General features: G+C 33.4%; 1 protein-coding gene and 1 pseudogene across 1 annotated transcript in view; both read left to right on the forward strand.

Annotated features, from left to right (window-relative positions):
- Positions 1-1,289: 1,289 nt before the first annotated feature.
- On the forward strand, positions 1,290-11,481 carry LOC129752718 (sialin-like; annotated as a pseudogene).
- A 2,412-nt stretch (positions 11,482-13,893) lies between these two features.
- Positions 13,894-22,130, forward strand: part of LOC129752719 (sialin-like) — a 15,077-nt gene continuing 6,840 nt past the window's right edge. Inside the window, exons 1-3 of the mRNA XM_055748490.1 lie at positions 13,894-14,071; positions 14,134-14,308; positions 14,379-14,498. Coding sequence (XP_055604465.1) covers positions 14,043-14,071; positions 14,134-14,308; positions 14,379-14,498 — 324 coding nt within the window. The 5' untranslated portion in view covers positions 13,894-14,042. The remainder of the gene's footprint in view (positions 14,072-14,133; positions 14,309-14,378; positions 14,499-22,130) is intronic.

Here is a 22,130-nt window from a genome sequence, read left to right on the forward strand (position 1 = left end):
CTGAAAATTAGCCCAAAGGGGCGTTGAACTTGAAAATTTTGCAAAAAGGGGCAGGGAGTGGAAAAAGTTTGAAAACCACTCTTCTTTACGGTTTCTCCCTTTCTTCCTTTGACCAGTTCGTAAAAAGAAAATTTCACTTATACAAAATTTTACTCAAATTACTTCAAATCATTTATTTGGTTTTTTTGTGACAAATTGATCGTTGGAATCTTGTCACTGTATATTTGTTTGAATAATTATGTTGTTCCTGCGAGATACCTTCTAAATAAAATATAATGAGTTCCAGTCTCGGCCACGGCACACATAGTCCTACTCTTTCTGTGGGCTGGTGGTGTTAGCATCAGTACGATGCTAGCCATTAAACCCTTGACAGATTTACGCTTTAAATGACATAGTCTTAAGAAGAATTTAGATCTCTTCAAAGAAACATGAAGTTTCACTGAGATCCTATATGTGTGTGTTCGTTTTAAATGTTTGTTGGGTATCATTTTCATGGTTTCGAGAAGTCTGGAAATGCCGGAACACGGTGAAATATATGGATAATCTTGATCGCTTAAAATATCGACTTTCGCTTAAAAAATCGACTTTTTGAACCACTGTGCGGCGCTGAGACTAAACTCCATACAATTAGCAATTATTGCGGTACAATCCGCGATGCCTATTCATGTAACGGTGAGAATGTAGCGATCCACCAGCGCAACTTTCATCCAACTGTATGTAGATAGGCTTGCACGAAATCAATTTTTGATTAAAAAAAAGTCCCCTGGCCACCTTCGAAAACTTCTCGTACACTTGGAGTTGGATGGGTTCACAGCCTGCTTATAATCTCCACAAATTTGCACTCTATTTTCAGATCATTTTAACTTGCACCTTGGGCTAGAGCTGTCCTAAGAATATAGATCGATTTGTTTGTTCGAAAAAAAAACAGAATCAGCTTATGCCAATAGTCGTCTTTAAATAGTATCCTTGACTCTTATAATAAGCATACAAAGTAAGAAACTCTCTAAGCTTAGTAATAGCAGTAGATACATACTTCAAAACGTAATGAACATGTCAACATCAATTATAACATTCTTCTCATTATCATCATTATCGAATCACTTTCTTCCCTTAGACTTGATGGGAATTACCATCCTCGATAATGGTTCAAGCAGTTTAAAAAGAGTGCCACATGATTACGAATTCATTGTGCAGAATCGATGGCACCCTAGTTATCATTTTAGCAATGCAATCCAATAAAACCTTGCCGTGATACCTTGCCTGATAGCTACATATGAATTGGACATTCCGTGGCTTGAACAGATAACTGGTTTCCGTTGACCGTCTGCTGTCTCCTACTACTTACTATCTGTTGAGTGTTATCATTTCTACGGCAAGGAGCGAATCTGGTGGTTGCATAAATTTCACTCAGAACTATTAATCGATTTGTTGACCGAAAAATTTAATCCTTAACAACGAAAGGTAATGGATTCGGCGGAAAGCAGCAAATTGAGGTACTTTCATCCAATTTGCTTTCTCAAACAAACCACAAACAATTGTTTTCTTCCAGTGATGGCATTTCGGCGCCGATGTGGATGTTTTGGAAGCGCAGACGGTATGTCGTGGTGATGATGGCCTTTTTGGGATTCATGAATGCATACGCCATGAGGGTAAACATGAGTGTGGCAATCGTGGCCATGACCGAGAATCGAACCGTGGCTCTCCAGGATGGTACTGTGAAATATGTGTGTTTGCGTATCTGACTGAGTAACTGTTTGTGATCGATTTTTTTTATCTTGTGCAGGAGCAATACTTCGATTGGAGCTCGGAGATACAGGGATGGATATTGAGTTCATTCTTCTACGGCTATCTGATCACTCAGGTACCGGGCGGATATGTATCCAACCGATTTGGTGCTAATAACGTGAGTAATTTCTTATTTAACATAGTGACTTGAAGTAGAATTTTACTTTAAATTTCATGCCTTTACATGTCACTCATGTCAGTATTTGGTACCTACTAATTTCTTGGCTATTGCTTTGATGCTACATTCCATTCTCGTACAAAATGATAGGTACATAGTTGGTTCCTGTTTTATTACTCTCGAGGTACAGTTTAGTGCTTGACGAAATAAATCCGCATTATTTCTTTTCGAGTGTTTTCTGTTCTGTAGGAAAGAGCGACCTGACTTTTTAAGTATCTAAAGCAGGATCACGTTCGGCGGTAGCTTTATCTAAGGCTAAAAAGGCAGCATCGTTCAATATCAAGATTCATGTTTGGCGACCTTGATTATCGTGATTAAATTCTAAGACCTTTTTATTTTTCTCTTAGGAGGCAATTTTGTATGACGCGTTTTTGGATAATGTGAGTGAAGATCGTAGTTGTTTGTCAGGTTATCAGGACATTGCTTAAAATAGATAATAGTCCAGATGAGAAAACTTTTTCTAAAGGTCCCAGTTTATCATCTTAAGATAACGTGCGTATCAAAACCAAAATTATAGGAATATTGCAAAAGATTACTAATTTTATTGTTGTTTTATTGTTTGGTTTGGAGTGTTCGAAATTTGATGAAAAATATATAAAGATTGTTTGATTCTTCTGCTCGTCCAATCATGGTTGCTCTAGTATCTAATAGAAACTTTTGACTTCTTTCAACATCAAAAGATAACTTGCAAATTTTTAATTTGCGGGAAATTTTATCCTCGAAAAAAATTTTGAACATTCCTTGGACATTTTCTTTACGGTTAGCAAGGTACAATTTCTGTTCCGCACTGAAAGAACCCTACACATGAACGCTACGTGAAAATGTATATGCATTTTTGCTACATGAGATTCACATAGATTTCATTGAAATAAGAATGTAGGATTTTTATTCGTATCATTTAAATAAAAAATGTTTTTTTAAAGAATTTTAATATACCACATAATTTTTACATAACATTATGTCATTTTTTTCACTTCAACAACTACACTGATTATACTTTCAGTTTTAATTTAATTGACACAATAACTTCTTCCAAAAATGGCATTTCCCGAAATTTATGTGCCTCCATAGCGGTTATCTGACGTTGTAGCTGACCCGATTTCTCTATTCTGTTTAAATAGAATAGGTTGTAGATAACAATCAAACATCTAATGGCCCATTAAGAGTTACGTGAATATCACATAGAATGCACCCATTCCGTCTATACTTGGCGGGTCATTGGATTTTCACGTAAATCGAATGTGTCTTCATTTTGGCAGAATATAATTATGTGAATTTCACGTAAGGATCAAGTGTTTTTTTAATGACCTCTAAATGATTCACGTAAGTCAAGCAAAAATTCACGTAATGAGCGCCTACGTGAAAATCCAAATGAATTTAACGTTTCTTTTTCGGATGAGTGTGGGATTTGTCGACCTCGGGAATGTAAAAGATAATTCCTCCTGACCATGTTTGCAATGATGGCACATTTAAATCGGTATTTTCGAACTCAGAAAAATCTTTTTTTATTTGAAGGGAAATCCGAAAAATAGGTATGAAAATCGGTATTTTGGTGTGATTAAAAATTGATTTACGGTAGTGATTCTGAAATTTTTTATTAAATTTTTCCAATAAATGCCTATTATTTTTACTCAGAAAATTTTTGCAAACTTTGGATTTTCAAATTTGAGGCCTTTGATCCATAAAAAGGGGTGTGTGAAAGCAAATTTCGAGAAAACACGTCTTTCTGTTGTTGTGTTTGGCCATTTGCCATACGTTTTTCAAAAATTTGTAGGGACCGCTATTTTGGACCGCTTTGGAAAGTGGCTATGGTATTTTCTGGCATAAAAAGCATATGTTACAATTTTCCACTGCTTTATCCGTTCATTACGAAGATCAAGGCTTTTTCTATCGAAAAATATCGTCGTTTGTTGCAATGTAACAAGATTAAAGCCTTGAAACGCGTTTCTTCGATAATTACTTTGGTCGGTATTTTAGACCACCCTTTGGACCTATTTTGGACCACCCTTAAACTAAATAAGTTTTTTTTTCTTAATTTTGCTATATTTCAACAGCGATTGATGCGCAATTATTCGATTTATTCAGATAATTTTGTCTTTTCTTATTGTTATCACACTGAAATCTCGACGAAATTTGTTCTGCAGTGTTTAATAGTTGGCTTATCTTTAGGCTCAATTTTCAGAACGCAAATCTCCTTCAGGCGACCCAATGATAAGTTGAGAAAGTCTGACATCATGAACTTCGCGACATCAATTGATGCATTTTGACTTCCAAAACCTTAGTGGATTTGTTTTGGCTTCAGTTCTGTAGATAGATTCAAAAAGATTAAAATGTGCGAGATTTATGCTATCTTTTTAGCCATCTAAGTCATTTTTTTCACAAAAATCCAGTTTTAAGTTTGATGCTAACTTTGTTCTAGGATAATTTTTTTTGTCTTTATTTAAGAGGATAAAAATTATCGTTGGAGCAATTTTCCAACAGTTTTTTTTATATTGCATTACCACATGGGCAGAAAAACTAGATTTTTAGTACTTTATCGCTTGTAAATTTAACACATTACAAACACCTTTTCCCAAGTTTTGAAACATATATAACTATAATTGAATATATTATTTGATAAAATTGTTCTAATATTAACTGAGATATTTCAACTGTTAGAAAAATTAAACTCGTTGCATATTTACCGATTTTTAGTCGTTTTTTTTTTTCCAAACCTCTCCTTAAGACTGGTTTTATATTTCGTTTGCTCTCCCTACCCACATTTTTTTTCTTAGAAAAGCATTCCTGAATGCACTCATTTTACTGGCAATCCTAAATGGTTGAAACTTTTAGACCAAACTTTCAATAATTTTTCCCGAAGCATAAAAAAACAATCACTTATTAAAAAATTGGTGCAAGTCCAAGTTTTCATGTTATGAGGCTTCTTTAAGCTGTAGCTTTCAACAACTGCTTGTCAAACAGTTGCCATTGATGTAGATTGTTAAATTAACATGAATCAAAGCATAGTGCACAAAAAGTAAGTTAAAACTATGATTGGCTTGGTTTTATGCCGATTAGGCATAAAAGGCCGATTGGCTTTGGCGAGTTGATTAAATAAAATCATGCTTAAATTCCAAATTTTATTCATAATGAGTGATTGAAATAGTGTGCATAATTCTTTCATCTCGTCGTACAACGTCTTATTACGTTCATGAACATTTAACAGCAAATTAAATACCCAGGTTATGTTGAGTGGTCCAAAATAAGTCCCTAAGGAATAAAGTAGGACCTATTTTCGACATGGGTCAAATTTCGATTAAAACCAGTTATTTTGCTTTTTCGAGCTTGCAAAACAGTTTTTACGTGTTTTAACATAGCTGTGAACATGTTTGTATTTGTAATATTCATCACAGCTATGCAGAAAACCTCTTGAAAGTTGACTCCAATAATGGCACGTCCTCCTGAAATGGCCCTCATTCGGTCCAACTGTGAAAAATCAAAACCTTATTTTCAATTTTCTCTCCGTTAACATCTTACTTAAATAAAATTTTAGATGTGATAAGAATCATAAGAAGTAGCTTAAACTATATTTGTCGAAATTTTTATGAATAACATGATTTATGAAAGAAATATTGGCAAAAAGCTACAAGGTGGTCCAAAATATGTACCCGGTCCAAAATAATTCCGTTACCCTATATAGAGGTGGGTTTGAGATATAGCTCAGTTGGCAAGTTGGCATCAGTTGCTTCCTGAGCAGATGTCCGTGAGTTGGAGCCCAAGAGTAAACATCGAACACAGTTGTACCGGATAAGTTTTTCAATAACTTTCCGCCAACTGCAACGTTGATAAAGTCGCGAATGCCACAAAGATGGTAAAACGACTTTAATAGAAACAAAAAAAAAACCCACAAAAACATGAAAAATTTGATCGGCCATATCTCAGCCATTTTATTGCACATTGGAATTCTTTTGATCTCATTCAAGAAATCGTGAGCAAAACCTTCTTTGTATGTGTTTGACATAATGTTAATATTGATTTATATGACTTAAATTCAGCTTAAAGTTGGAACATTTTTCAAAAACCGAACTTAAAATTCAAACCCAGTTATCTCAGGGTGGATGGGCCAAATTGCTGAATTCGAGTTGCAATTCTTTTTTCGTACTTATTAAAATACATTTGTTTAATTTTGTACGAAAAATTTGCAATATACACCCATAGAAGAGGTTGCAGAAATCCAATGCCTATTTAGCACATCTCTATGCCGATAATGCGCTGAAATGTGCACTGTGCCGAAGATGATATGTTTGAAAAACCGTAACTGGCATAAGGACTCGGCTCCCAACTAAAATGATGCATGACCACTACATTCAAGCAAAACAAGAAAAACATTTTATGGGATTTCGTTCCTATTGGATAATTCATCCCAGAAACAAGAAAATAAAATTATAAACCACAGCGCCCGTAGGGAGAATCGAATTCACATCACTAACCAAATGGTCTTGCCAGACCGACATCTTAACCAGTGTACTATTTGAGCTTCATGCAGGAAGAGGGATATTTGTCATAGGCATTCTGCCACCGATCAATCACAAAAGAAACGCACGACAGTGGCTTCCCAGCGTTTGGCCTCCTTTCAAGGTATTCATTTGTCTTGCGATGGAAACGGGAAAGGGAACGGGAGTGGAGGAAACGGGAAACCCATTGAATGAGAACTGTGCTTTGCTTACTGCCTGCTATTACATACACACGCTACATATACACAGCTGCTAAAGCCGGGCAGCTTGGCCGGTGCTTGTTTGCCGGTAAATTGAAGGAATATATTCTTGTTGCTTTTGCTACATACACACGCACAGCTTAGCCGTGGTTGTTTGCCGGCAAATTGAATTGAAGGAATGTTTTTTTTTTTGTTGTTGCTTTTACTGCATACACACGCACAGCTCGGCCGTGGTTGTTTGCTGGTGGATTGAAGGGATTGAATTAGACGGATGTTTTTGTTGTTGCTTTTGCTACATTCACACGCACAGTGCTCGGTTCGCTGGCTGCCTGGTGTTGGCCGGTATTTATTTCCATCCTTCTTCGTCTTGTGATGCGATAGGGAGGGACGTGAAAGCGTTTTTATTTTGTTTCTTTCAGACATACGCAATTCGGTTAACTTGGGAGATTAATGACGGTAGGAGCAAATCGAATCAGCACCGATCGCGTTATCTTCTTGTACCAATGATGCTATGTAATTGACTCAACCCCCTGGCAACTTGACGTTTCCCATACAAATCGCGTGTGCCAGTTTTTTCTGGTTCTCTGGTTCTGTCAAATCGAAAATCGAGCTACTCAACATGTCGAAAGGACCCATATTGAAATTTGTTTTCTGTTACTGGTTCAATAACTAAAAAAAAGTTTTGAAATTAGAACTTTTTTCTATGTTTTATGTGAAGTGAATCTGTTTTCAAAAGTTTAGTCTAAGAAAACGAGTAGAGCGTTAATTTGTGTGTCCTACATAAGGTATAAAAGTTCTGGACTGCTTTAAATAAATTACTGATATCCAGTAGTTTTTTGGGACAAGTTTACCTTCCACCGAAACTGTTGAAGACACTCAAGCACAATAAATGTAAAATACAACACAACCCTATCAAACATTAAGAGATTTCCCTAAAGTGCGATGCATATGAGCATTTTAAATAACAAAACAATCACATTATCGCAGAACTTTTGCCATTTTATAGAAAAACTGTTCCTACACAATATATAAATCGGTAGAATATTGAACAAGATTAACAATTTTGGTTAAAACTTTTTTTTATTCATTCAAAAGTTATGAATTTGCCTGATTCTCACTACATTTAATAGTGTGCCCTTTCCATATGCATGACTCGGAAAGTATGTAAACAAGCGGCACACATGCGACATCTGCGATTTTGAAACAGACACACGAAACTCGACCAAACTGTCAAGTTGCCAGGGGGTTGAATTGACTACACGCCATTGGCACAGAGGCTGAATTTTGGGTGTACTTAAAATATATAAAATAGCTACCCAAGTCATCGTCCAAAAGTTTGGGAGCAGTCTTCTAAAACATGCTCTCTTATTTTACGCGTATCTCTGTTAGAACTTTAGGTAAGGTTTCATCATTTTCAGATTATTTTCATCAAATAGTCCGACCGTTAAAAAATATACAAGTTATATACGAATTGACTTATATGAAAGCTTACTCTTACTACCAAGCGACTTTCGTTATACCGGTATGTGAGCTATCATAACCCGAATTTAAATAGAAATTTAGAGTTGATAGATCAACGCAAGGAACGCGAATATCGCTAATGAAGACACAACAGGCTACCAAGCGACTTTCGAAATCGTTCACTAAAGAAGATAGTATGTTGCTGTCCAAATACCGGTATCTGAACTTATTCATATACCGTGGTTGAATTCAAGGGAATCTTCAGAATGCTTCTATTCAGTAGAATTATTCAACCAAGAAGGCTCACAACACAATAGACACATTCTACCGTGACGTGAAATCGCTTTTCCGGACTTTTCTGCACTGTTATCATTCTAGAAGTCAACCAATTTACTTGAAAATAACAAAAATTGTAGCAAACGGTCGCAAATTGAATTTCCTTCAAAATGAATATAATTTAGTCATTTTAAAATTTAAGTTTTTTTTTGTTGTGATTGATTACTTTTGTGACGTGAATTCACGCTACAAATAACCATTTCGGACTTTAGTACATACATCTTTGATTTCCTGTTCTCTCTGTGGAAAGAGAATATGGGTGTCTTCGAATGAGTTGTAAAAAAAAAACAATTATCCACAATTTGATGTACGGAACTTTTCCATTGAACAACAATTAACGAAGTTATGCTTATTTGAAGTTGTGACGTGAGTTCACTCAATTCAAACAGTACAGGGTAGTTGACTGAATTCACGTCACGAAATATAAAGTTATACTGTGGTTATACTGAACCATTCATTGGAGCCTTCAAATTTTATGTACACTTTCAAAAACGATATTTTGTTGTTCCGACTTTTACAATCATAAATTTTCAGTATCTGCACCTAACTTTTTCCTTATTTTGATTGGCACTTGAATAGCAACATATCGAGGGATCATGTGTTCAAATTACTACTGTCTTCATCTTTAGATTCACCAAATACAATTTTTTTTTCAATCTTTTTGTATTATTATTTGAAAATAATGAACTTATTAAAAAATCAACGAAACTATGCTCGATTTGTAAGAATCCGACCATCCGGAGGGTCAAAACAACTTTCATAGCACATTTTTCATATAAAATTTAACAAAAAATCAAATTTTGTGACGTGAATTCACTCATTCGTGCTGTTGTAACTCAGCTAGATTCCGATCGATTTCTATAAATTTTAACGTTTTAAAATTGTCGTATCATTTTCAATGAAAATCTTAATTTTATTTTCAAAAAATGTCAGAGTTTTATCATAAAATTAAAAACTTCCCTTTTTTGTGACGTGAATTCACTCATTTGCGACTGTTTGTGTTCGCTTTTCAAACCAACTACATTCGATATAAACAAATTTTTTTTCTACAAAATGAAGCCGTGTTTTTTGGCTTCTGAACAAACTTAAAATATTTCCAAAAACAAATCATCCATCTATTAAAATTAATGATTTTGTAAAAGTTGTCAAAAACACCACTTTTTCCAACGAAAAAAACTAATTTTCAAAATTATCTTAAATATGTGTAAAAAAATTTTTTCTCTGTTTTCCGTTGGTTCTGTGTGATTTGAAATATCAAAATTATAGACAATTTTGAGATTTTTTGATACGCGAACGGATAAAAATCACTTTTGAGCGGTACAAGCGCGTGGAATGTGTCAATAGAGTCTGTCCCATGTTGGGTGAGTTAATAGAAATTTCAGAGTTGATAGAAAACACAAGGAGTGCGACTGATGATTGAAAATCTTCATCAATGCACTTTTAAAGTAGTGATTAGGTCAGTCCAAAACCCTTCCAACCTGTTAGGTAAGAAATATAAAACACCTTTCACTATGACACAACAAGCTACCAAGCAATTTTCGAAATACTGGTATGTAACCTATCACAATCCGAAGATTAATAGAAATTGCGAGTCAATCAAAGCAAGGAGTGCGACTATCGCTGTAGAAGAGTCTGGAACTCATATGTTGCGAATAAACAATAAAAAGAACAACATGTGAAAACTTTTATATTTTAATATGAATACGATAAAAGCTTACACTGATCTATTTCTCCTGTTCCAGGTCTACGGCATCGGAATCGCTATAAACTCAGTCCTAAGCTTGCTGACTCCCTTGGCAGCAAACGGTGGCGCGGCCTGGTTGATCGCTATCCGGGTGCTGATAGGAATGTTTCTATCCCTGTATGCATGCCGTTTGGGCCAAATGGTCGCCCCCAAATGAACGATCCCGGATGACCTTGCTCTCCTATGCCGGCATCTTCGTAGGTACCATAATGGCCAATTTGCTAAGTGGTGTCATCGCGGAAGCTTGGAACTGGGAAGGCATTTTTTACTTCTTTGGATCACTCGGATGTCTGTGGTATGTGGGCTTTCTGCTGACGGTTAAGACTTCACCAGAAGAGGATCGATACATTTCAGTTCAGGAGAAAGATTTTATCCTCCAGAGTTTAGGACGAGACGAAGGAGTTCAGGAGAAGATCAAACACCCCTGGAAAGGTATTTTCACCTCGATGGCAGTGTATGCAGTGGTTGTCGCAAACTTCGGTCAAAACTGGGGCTTCAACACTTTACTCACTCAGCTGCCCACTTTCCTGAAAGGTATTGTAGAACAAGAATGAGTAGAATGTTAATTTAAATAGCTCTGTTCTTCCTAGTTTGTGCAAAGCTTACACTTAGTGACTATTTTTTTGTTTTGAAAATTTTGATTGATGACTACTTTTTTCGTAACTGCCTTTCATTACAGATACCATGAACTTCGAGGTTAAATCAAGTGGAATCATCTCCGCCATCCCGTACATGGCTCTTGGATTGACGTTAGGATTAGCGGGATATCTTGCCGATTGGTTCCAAATCAAGGGCCTGATGACCACCACTCAGGTGCGGCGAAATTTCAACTGTTTTGCATTTGCGGTGCAATGTGTTTTCATGCTGGCAGGAGCTCTGATTATGCAACCGATTCCTACTATAGTCTGTTTTACGATCAACGTTGCGATGGGATCGTTTGCCTGGAGTGGCTATGCGGTAAACAATCTGGATCTTTCGCCCAAAAGTGCTGGCGTCCTGATGGGGATCACCAATTCGATAGGGACGCTTACCGTAATCATTTCGCCAATTATTACCGGCTATTTGACAACTGACAAAACACCTGACCAGTGGAGGGTTGTGTTCTATATTGCCTGTGGGATCTACATTTTTGCGTTTGTGTTCTATTGGTTTTTCGCCTCCGGGGAACTGCAGCCATGGTCTATTGAAATGCAGGAAAAGAAGAAAGAGGAAGAAATGGCTCGAAAGTCTGCCGCTTGTTATGATAATAAAATAAGCTTGGAAAGTTATCAATGTTTATGTTGAATTGTATTGAGATTTTCCGAAAAATTAACAAGAATATGTTTAGGTTTTGTGGTTGATTTCTGTTCTTGTGGTTTTAAAAGTATGGTGTAATCAAGTTCAATATCGCAGAACGCATTGAATACTGTTTTAAAATAGAGGTTTAGTTTTAGATGAAAATTGAATTAGAAAAGTAGCTTTTTCTTTCAAAATAACTCTTAGTATTCGAGAAAGTGGTAAATTGATCAAAAAGTTGTAGAGACCATTTTAACTATATGTTTATGGCAGAAATCTTACAAAAAGAAATGAGTGGATTCTTTCTATTTTACAGAACTTAATCTTTGAGCTAGATTTTTAAAGGGAGTTTTTATCTTTCGATTAATCGTTATATTCCTGCGGAAATCAAGCCATAATATTTTTCTGTCGAAATAGAATTTCTTGGCTTCACACAAACTTTATCTTGCATCGTCATAAATTTTTGAACCGTACATAATTTGTGTTGTATAGTATAGTATAGTATAGTATAGTATAGTATAGTATAGTATAGTATAGTATAGTATAGTATAGTATAGTATAGTATAGTATAGTATAGTATAGTATAGTATAGTATAGTATAGTATAGTATAGTATAGTATAGTATAGTATAGTATAGTATAGTATAGTATAGTATAGTATAGTATAGTATAGTATAGTATAGTATAGTATAGTATAGTATAGTATAGTATAGTATAGTATAGTATAGTATAGTATAGTATAGTATAGTATAGTATAGTATAGTATAGTATAGTATAGTATAGTATAGTATAGTATAGTATAGTATAGTATAGTATAGTATAGTATAGTATAGTATAGTATAGTATAGTATAGTATAGTATAGTATAGTATAGTATAGTATAGTATAGTATAGTATAGTATAGTATAGTATAGTATAGTATAGTATAGTATAGTATAGTATAGTATAGTATAGTATAGTATAGTATAGTATAGTATAGTATAGTATAGTATAGTATAGTATAGTATAGTATAGTATAGTATAGTATAGTATAGTATAGTATAGTATAGTATAGTATAGTATAGTATAGTATAGTATAGTATAGTATAGTATAGTATAGTATAGTATAGTATAGTATAGTATAGTATAGTATAGTATAGTATAGTATAGTATAGTATAGTATAGTATAGTATAGTATAGTATAGTATAGTATAGTATAGTATAGTATAGTATAGTATAGTATAGTATAGTATAGTATAGTATAGTATAGTATAGTATAGTATAGTATAGTATAGTATAGTATAGTATAGTATAGTATAGTATAGTATAGTATAGTATAGTATAGTATAGTATAGTATAGTATAGTATAGTATAGTATAGTATAGTATAGTATAGTATAGTATAGTATAGTATAGTATAGTATAATATAGTAGGATAATAAAAGCAATATAAAGTTTGTAAGTGATGTCATTAAGCGAATCCATCATAACGGGTAAAGTTTTTTTCGGCATCGAAAAATGTAAAAATTTGTGCATCTATTGTTCGTTTCAAAAGGTCATGAAATTTTTGTTTGCTTCAACTTCTGAGCTTCTTTTAGTTCTTTATTTTCTTTTGAATTTTCTTCATTTTTCTTTTCAAACATGACAAAAAAAAATCAAAATAGTGAATATAGGTATACGACTGAAGAATAGTAGTATTGTTTTACCACAGATTTCCAGAAAGTTTTGGTATTTTGAAAATAAAAAGCTTGCCACATTGGTTTTGATGCTTTTTGTTGTTAAAAATGCTACCCACATAATTTAATCATCGCTAACACTAAACCGATCTAAGGAAGTTGCCCGAAAGCTGTTAAAATTTTTATTTTCATCTGTCTGAAAAAAATGCCGCGCAATGTGATGCACATACTTAACGAGATGGTTTCAACCACTGACTGCTATTCAAATCATGCGGTTAATTAATTTGCCCCATCCAAATGTTGCCAATTATGTTTAAATGATTGAGAATTGGTCAGAAAAACAGCATTTTCTCCGCGAGATTTTTCACGAAATATTTGTACGAGGTAGTTGAAGTAATTTATCATAGAGAAAACTCGAAACTCTCCCACCACCGTTCCGCGATTTTGTAATCTATTAAGAACATTCCGCGTTTTGCGTGAATTCACTTAACTGACAAACGTGATCGCTTCGTCACGGAACTGACAAAAGTCGTTGAGCTCCCATCAATAGCGATCAAAACAAATTAGCTAGTTGTCTACTTTCAAACATATGTATGTAGATACCTAAGTACTCAACATATCAGTTTATCTACGCGAGACATGATTATGTACATCGCCGGGCAGTTAGTTTCTGTTCATTTGGCAACAATTTGCAACTACTCAACTGGGTAGGTGGGTAGCTAATGTCATTATCGGTTCTGAATGAAATACGACTGTCCCGGCTTCCCAGGTCTCAGTTCGCGGAAAAGGTAGAATTCAACCAGTCGTAAACGTTCCCGGACCACACGCTCTAGAACCCGTCGGAATCGGACGGCATCGTCGACGGTTCCAAATCGGTTCTCAATCGAAAATCCCAACGGAAACTACTCAAAATTAAAGATGGCATCGGATTACAGTTTAAAAACGAGGTGACCTAACGAAAGTGAAATTCAGACCCCATTTTTACTAAGACCCGTGCTTTCGCTTCTAGTGATGGAATTGCGGCTCCCATGTGGATGTTCTGGAAACGACGCCGATACATCGTGGTGCTGATGGCGTTTCTGGGATTCATGAACGTCTACACAATGAGGGTTAATTTGAGTGTTGCTATCGTGGCGATGACGGAAAATCGTACAATCGTCGACGCTGATGGAGGCGTCCATTATGTGTGTTTTGTTTTAGAAGATTTCTCTACTCACAAATGAGCTGATGCGTGCTTTGAAATTCAAATTCTAGGAAAGTGACTTCCAATGGGATTCTAAAGTGAAAGGCTTTATTTTGAGCTCGTTCTTCTATGGATACCTCATTACTATGCTTCCGGGAGGCTACATAGCCAATAAACTTGGGGCTCATAATGTAAGTATTTAAGTAGAAAATAAAACTGGTTTTAAAATCTTTACGATTTGCGCTCCGGGATTCGATTCGCAGATTTTGTCCATCACTCCAAATTTTCTGCTGGGTTGCGTTTTGTTTGTTCCAACTTTCATAACTAAAACAAAAAGCCTTTAAGATTTTTTAAGGAAACATCTAAAGCAGTGATTTATACTGATCCCTACTGCCCCCCGGAGGGCGTCGGAAGCTTCCATGGGGGCGGTGAGCTCATCACTTAATTATGGTGGGCGTTGGAATGGCTCAGAGGGGCGGTGAGGTCAAATTAACACATTAAGGATCGCGAAGAAATATAAGTCGGGAAACACACAAATTTTTCATCCTATATCTCAGAAAGCACTGAATAATTATTCAGTTATTAAATTCAGAATATTTGAGTTTAAGCTCTTTGAGTAGCTCACTAGCGACAAGTGAAAAAACGAGATATCTCGTTTATGGTCCGCAATGTGTTGAAATTCTTATTAATACAAATTACGTAAACTTGAAATGATAACGAATAAGTTCAATGCAAAAAAAAAATAACGTTATTGAACTAAACATCAAATTACAGACAGGTTAAGACTGAAGCTTTATTACTTTCATAAAGCTGCAAAGCAAATTTTTGTCTCTGTTTCATGACCACTAACGGTCACAGATTTTGTTACGATCTATGTGCTAATTTTGTTAGTTTATTTGGTTTTTTATACTTTAAAAGATAAGTTTTGGATGGCAATACTTATAACTTTTGAAATGTGTTTTCTCAAAAAAAAAAAAAGTTGATCAAATCAAACTTTTGAAAAAAAAACCTGTGTAAAGAGGTGTTATCTGTGTGACTTAGTTATAGTTTTCTTGGATAGCAAAATAACAGAATTCTGACTTTTAAGCAGAAACAACTTTTATTTTAAATTCTGTTTTGATCATTTTTAATTTAACCGATTAAAATTTTAATAGTGCCATGTGTCATCGAAACCTTCAAATTTATCGGTTATGAATATAAATGGTCAAAATTCAATTATCAGAAACTACCTTACCTATTTAAAGTTTGAAAGCCGTGAATGTTGCCTAACTTTAAACAGGAGCCATTTTAAGGTTTAATGTTTCATTAATATAGGTAATTAAACAAATTTTGATATCAAGGAACTATACTACTTTTAACGTTATATCACCGACCAAACAGTAAATTATTTATATTCCAGTGATGGCAATTGAAGATCTTGATTACCGTAAAACGGGGTAACTTTGATCACCGGAGTAAATTTGATCAGCAATAAATTTTTCCACATTATCATCACATTATCAGTCTATAGTTTGAATTTATGAAAACTGATTTTTACGTTTGAAAACCTATAAATTGAGTATCAAATAGGCAAAATTTGGTTTGTATTTGATTTTTTTTTATGTAAGTAAAAAGTTCAATCTAAAAATCTTAAAATATCGTTTTTCCAAGGCTTGCAAACAAACAGCTCTCCTGATGATATCAAAAAGCATTTAGAAGCAAACGGGTTGTTTAATGTGAAAGAACGACTTTTTTTCTTTGTACATGAACAGTTATGGTGCTATTTTTATAGTCATTTAATGTTAAATTTTTGATATTTAGAAAACAAGGACATTTTCCAAGAGTAAGCCCGTATTGGACAAATGGATAGGAACCCTATCAAATCGTTAACTTTGAAGAAAAAATAAAAATAGAAATAGTGGGAGGGCCTAAGGGAATGTGTGAAGGTTAAATTTCATTTGTATTTTGAAGCTCAAACTATTTAGCAATGATTATAATTTTTGCCCCTAAATGTAGGAAACGTCATAGCTCTTTTTTCAATTATAAATAATTTTAAAATAAAACGCTAAAAATCAAGGTTAAATTGATAAACTAACATTTGTAAATATTTTGAAGGTGTTTTGTATCCTTTAGAGCACCTGCAACGGTTCAGGCGTAAATATTGGTTTTAAATATACCAGTTTAAGCAAAATTTGAAATTTCAGAATCGGCTAAAACACCCACTCCCCACCGGTGTAGGAGCAAATTTAAAACGGAAACACTTTCATTGCAGACACTCAATAATTGAGAAGGAAAAACCCATTTTATTAGAAAAATTGCATAAGTTTTGAGTTTCACGGTTAATTGTCTTAAAATGAATTCTACGAATATTCTTTTTGACAGAACAATGATTTAAACTATTCTACCAGGATTTCATTAATTTAAAAGCAAAAATGACTACACAACGAGAAAAAAAAGTTCAATTGAAACAATTCTTCAATTTATTCAATCAAATTTCTTTGAATCAATGGAATAAAATTTTGTTAAAATGAAATGAAAAAGCAATTTTTTTTTCAAGTTATTGCTGGCATTGATAAGGAAACGAGAAATGTTTATCCCAAAGTCGAAGGAAATTTTCCTTTGATTTGTCGACATTTTTGTTTGACAAAAACTTGTTTCACTATTTGCAAATTTATGTATGGATACAGAAAAATATGCTGATATTGACGAAAACTCCGAGCAATCCATACGAAACTAAACTGCCCCTACTTTCATAATAGTCCCATATGCAATAACAAGCAAGCAAGAAAATTAGCTTTTTCTGTTTTGGAATATATTTTGAAATTGTGACCACAACTTTCAGCATAAACGAAAAACATTAGATGGAATGTGTTCTAGGTTGTCATAATAAATCGTAACACCTGAAATTTTCAAAATTGGGTCATTGGTAAGGTCGGGAGCACCATTTTTTTCGTTATGGGACTGTTATGCGAGCATATTTCAAACCATTTTTAAATCTACTCGCATAACAGTCCCATACAGAATATGTTTTTTACACCAAGCTTCTTCCTAAGGCATAAATTTGATCATTTTTGAACCTTTCAATACAATTTTCATTAAAAGAAACATACTTTTGGAAAAAATATCGTGAATTCCGCATTGTAAGTTGAATCTTTTTACGATTTTTGATTACATCTGATAGTTTTTCGCTTAGGAAGATATTCCTTCCTTCTAACTGACCTGGCTTCGAAAACTAAGGTGTATAACTCGACATCGAGTGAGTGAAATCTTTTTTAAATGATTCAAAGTAATAAATCAAAGACTATTTCGCCGAAAGAAGCATTGAAAAGTAACCAAATTCGTGGTATTTCACATATGGGACTATTATGCGGGTATTTTCCGTATGAGACAGTCACAAGTTGATATTTTTTTCGAAATTGCTAGAACAAAATCTCTTTTTTTATTGTTTTATATTGAAGCCCTATGTTCAAAATGACAAACTGTCAGGTTAGATGAAAATTGACGAAAATTCATATGGGACTGTTATGCGAGTAGGGGCAGTAAAAATCTCTCAATATCTCAAATAATACAAAAATTATTGAGCAAACAATAAACATTTTCTTATTTATTTATAAAATCGAGAATAATGTGACATCTATTATTTATACTTGATATGGTTTTTATTAACATCTTTTCTCAATGTATCTTACGTATAGGGTGGTTGAAGCTAAAAATATTATCACACCCAATGTTACCCAAACATGTGTGAAAGAAATCATTGTTGGCTAAAATTTTCTCACCGTGAACTAAATCGGTCTGTCGTATAATTTGAAATCCTGTTCCAAATTTGCATGAATTTGGAACAAAGGCGTATAACTGTTGGGAATTTTGAAATCGATAACTGTGCTAAAACAGCAATTTACGCCACCGGTGCCAGCCGGATTGTTTTAGCGTGGTCGAAAACCGTGTTTTGCATCTACCGTTGGGACAGCCCTTATGATCAAGAAAATTCGTTAAAACCGTCAGAATAGAGACTGATCAATGTCACCCCAAAGCATCAAATTCTGAACAGAGACGGAATTGATTTTTAAATCAAATTTAAAGAGGTCTTTCTGCATCCAAGTTTTACGTTCATCGGAGTCCAGTACTGGTTTTATAAATATGAAACATGCCACCTTCCTCTTAACAGAAAAAATAATCGAAATATATTGAAATAAGTGATCAATATTACCCCGGATTACGGTACCAAAGTTTATTTTTTTTATATCCAAAATAAACTGATTATTTTTAAGTTTAGTATTTGCATTATTGGTATTATGTTAACTTGACTGAATTTTTAATTTAATCTAACAACAAAATAATGCTAGAAGCTCATGGTTTTTCATCTATCAAAATAAACATTGTTTTTAAGATTAAAAAAAATAATTCAGAGGGGCGTTGAGCTCGAAAATTCATCAAAAGGGGGTTTTTGAGTTTGAAACCACTGATCTAAGGGATTAAAATACCAAGAAAAAGGGGTAATATATAATTTTAATTAATAATTTCAAAAATGGAAATATGAACTTTAATCACTATTATGATTTGATATGAAACATCTTTATGAAAAATTCTGAATTTTTTTAAATAGAATTTCATATAAAATGCCTATAGCGAGAAAAAAAAATTAGGTAGGTAATTGAAAAATAAGGAGGCTATTATATAATTTTTATATTCAATATATTGGGTTCAAAAGGTGAGAGCGATCAAATCCACGCAAAATAAAAAAGGAAGTCAAAATATACAAAAAGTGGTAAAAGTCTGCTTTGGTGGACATTTCGTGTTAATATGAGAGATTACAAGCAGATCTGTATAAAAAATATCATTCAATTGTGAAATTTAAATATTGATTCAGATTTCTTTTTAAAATTTTCTTACTGTGATTTTTTTTTCATAAGACCAAAACAAATTTAAAACCCTTCTTTTGTCACTTGACAATGAAACATCAACAGTGGGGGACATGATAAAAAAGAATCTAAATTTTCAATAAATTGCAATAATTTGGACAAAAGCTTGCATGCAACAAACTTAAATACAATCAAAATTTCACAAAATCAAAAAATGAGTTATTTTGAAAAAAAATTTTATAGAAAATGTGATACAGTTGTCATCTCAGTTGGACTTTTGCTAATGCAAATGTTTGAATTTACGAAGAATTGTTAATAAAATACTTTAAACTCATCTTCTGAATTTTCGGAAAAAACGAAGGGAAATATTTTTCAATCAAAATCTCACGTTACTTTTATTTTCCCTGTTACAAATCAAGATCTTCAATCAAATCATAAATATCATCCTTAGTAATGAATCATGACATCAAGTTCAATCTTTGAAAAATGGATGCAACATCTTTTTCCAACACAACTTTCTGAAACTGAGTAATGCATTCAAAATATTTCTAGCAATTTTAGACTAAATGAAAAATGTTTCGGCTAGACCCAATCTTTTCCTCACATATCATGGTTTTAAAATTTAAGTATTATTATAAAGAAAGATTTTTCAATCACCTTTATCACAGGTCATTGAAATTTCTAATAGGGTACTAGCTGACCCGGTGTGCTTTGCTACACCTTTCAAAAATAATATTAAATTAAGGGCATTATTTAAATTTGGTTTTAGGCATCATTTTGAATCATATTTTAACAAAATTCAAAAAAGCTGCAACTGGAGTTTTGAACTGCACTACAAAGATGACTTAATCTAATTTTCTGAAACTTGATCTCTAAATTAGTTTTCAAAGATCTGCTATTTTTGCTCTGTTTTTATAAGCATCATTCTCAAGTATGCAAAAATGTATGTTTTACTGGGATGAATTAATCACAGAAGGCTTAAAACATCAATAATAGTAGTTTTTGTTTGGACTTAAAATAATTTTTCAACGTTTTCTTTCAAAAATGTATACCCAAATGATGGGAAACGTTACTGCATACATTGAGGGGCAGAAATTATAAACATTTCTCAATATTTTTTTACCTCAAAAACATTGTTCTATACAGGCTTTCTCATAGAAAATGTCCGTTTTTTTAAATCCATAAAATAAATTATCATATAATGATCATAAAAATGACTCTAAATTAAACTTAAACAAAAAAAGCTTAACTTCCATACAAAACATTCTATAAATAAGCTTCTAAATGATATCCTTGTTTGTTTATGAGTCTTCGAAAAACAGATATTTTAAAACTTTAAACTATATTTTGAGTAATATTAAAAAAAATTCCAACTACATACCAAATTTAGCATATTTGAAACTCAATGTATAGGTTTTCAAACGTAGAAAACAGTTTTCAGATATTTTAACTTCAGACTTAGTTAATGTTGATTATCTGCAAAAATTTCATGAAAACAACGTCACATTTTGCTTTATTTATCTGCTTAGTTTTCCAGGTGAAAGAGAGGGTCTCATATTATTCGTACGCAAACATCTTTCCCTAATATAATATGTTATCTAATGTTTGAGAAGAACTTGATTTATGACGAAAAACTTGTATGGAATCCCCCATTTCCCCTTTTCATCCGCTACTTCTGGAAGGAGGTAGGTATTCCATTTTTTTGTAATCAAAAACTCTCTCATATTTAATTTGGCTCCACAGGCTGATATGTTCTTTAGCACAACAACATTTATATGGAACCTCTCCGGCCCCTCTCCTTTCTAAACTGCAGCACAGAAGGGTCTGTTAAATTCATAGAAAAATTTCTAGTACTCAAATACCTTCTTATGACAAAATTGATTCTGTTTGCTCAATAAGGCTGGAATAAATATCAATTTCTTCTTATGCCACCCCCCCCCCTTCAAAATTTTCAAAAACCCGAAGGGGGCAATAAATAAAGTTTCAAGTATTTTATATAAATTTCGAAAATAAATTAAAGTTTCCGAAAGATTATAAGACCAAAAAACTAAATTTTGTAAGATTGTATTCTTGATTTTATTGAATTTTTGGATAATTAATTACTTGATTTGTAGGTTTTGTGCAATGTTATAGTATGCAATTTTGTTGCATACAAGATTTCGTGCAATTTATTTGTTTTTCACGTAATTTTTTATTGTCGCCCCCCTCGCGATGTTCCAACTCCGAGTGACAAAAGAAGGATTTGAAATTTGTTCCGGCCTAACTTCTCCAGTTATACCAAAAATATGTATTAGGGTCCCCTGCTCACTTCCTATGCACTCCCTGGAAGTAGGATGGTGTTTCAAATAGTCATAGAACCATTTCCAATACCCAAATGATTTCACATATTACTCACATATTATTCAAAAAATTTGCTAGATAAGATGTTGATTAATGCAAAACAATTCCCAGCTAACATGAAGTCGTAATAGAAATGATAATCCAAATCGAATATTAAGACATTTTCAATAACCATCGTAAACACGATGGTATTGAGTGATTTTCCATCATTCATTTACGACAAGCTTTGCCTAAAAAATGTGAATTGGATAGCAGTTTAGTCAATTCGTAAATATGTCTTCAAAACGTTGAGAATATGCAAATTCAACATTTACGATTTGAGTGAACTGATTCACGATAAATGGGCGGTCCTTCAATTAACACTCTTTCCGGTCTCCTCTCATAAAAAGAGAATCTCACCTATAGAGCTATAGCCATGATTATATCAGTTGATGAGTTGGCATCGTGGTAAGATATCGGACAGCTAACTCGGAGGACTGGAGTTCAAATCTCGGTCGGGGAATTTTTTTTTGTTTATTTTGCTTTTTGTGGGAAAATCGAATCGGTATATGCTGTAGTAGGTATATGCTATTGTAGTAAGTTTAATACAATCTTTTCATTTGGTATATATATATATATATATATATATATATATATATATAT

This window comes from Uranotaenia lowii, chromosome 3 (assembly GCF_029784155.1).
Source record: "Uranotaenia lowii strain MFRU-FL chromosome 3, ASM2978415v1, whole genome shotgun sequence".
NCBI lineage: Eukaryota > Metazoa > Arthropoda > Insecta > Diptera > Culicidae > Uranotaenia > Uranotaenia lowii.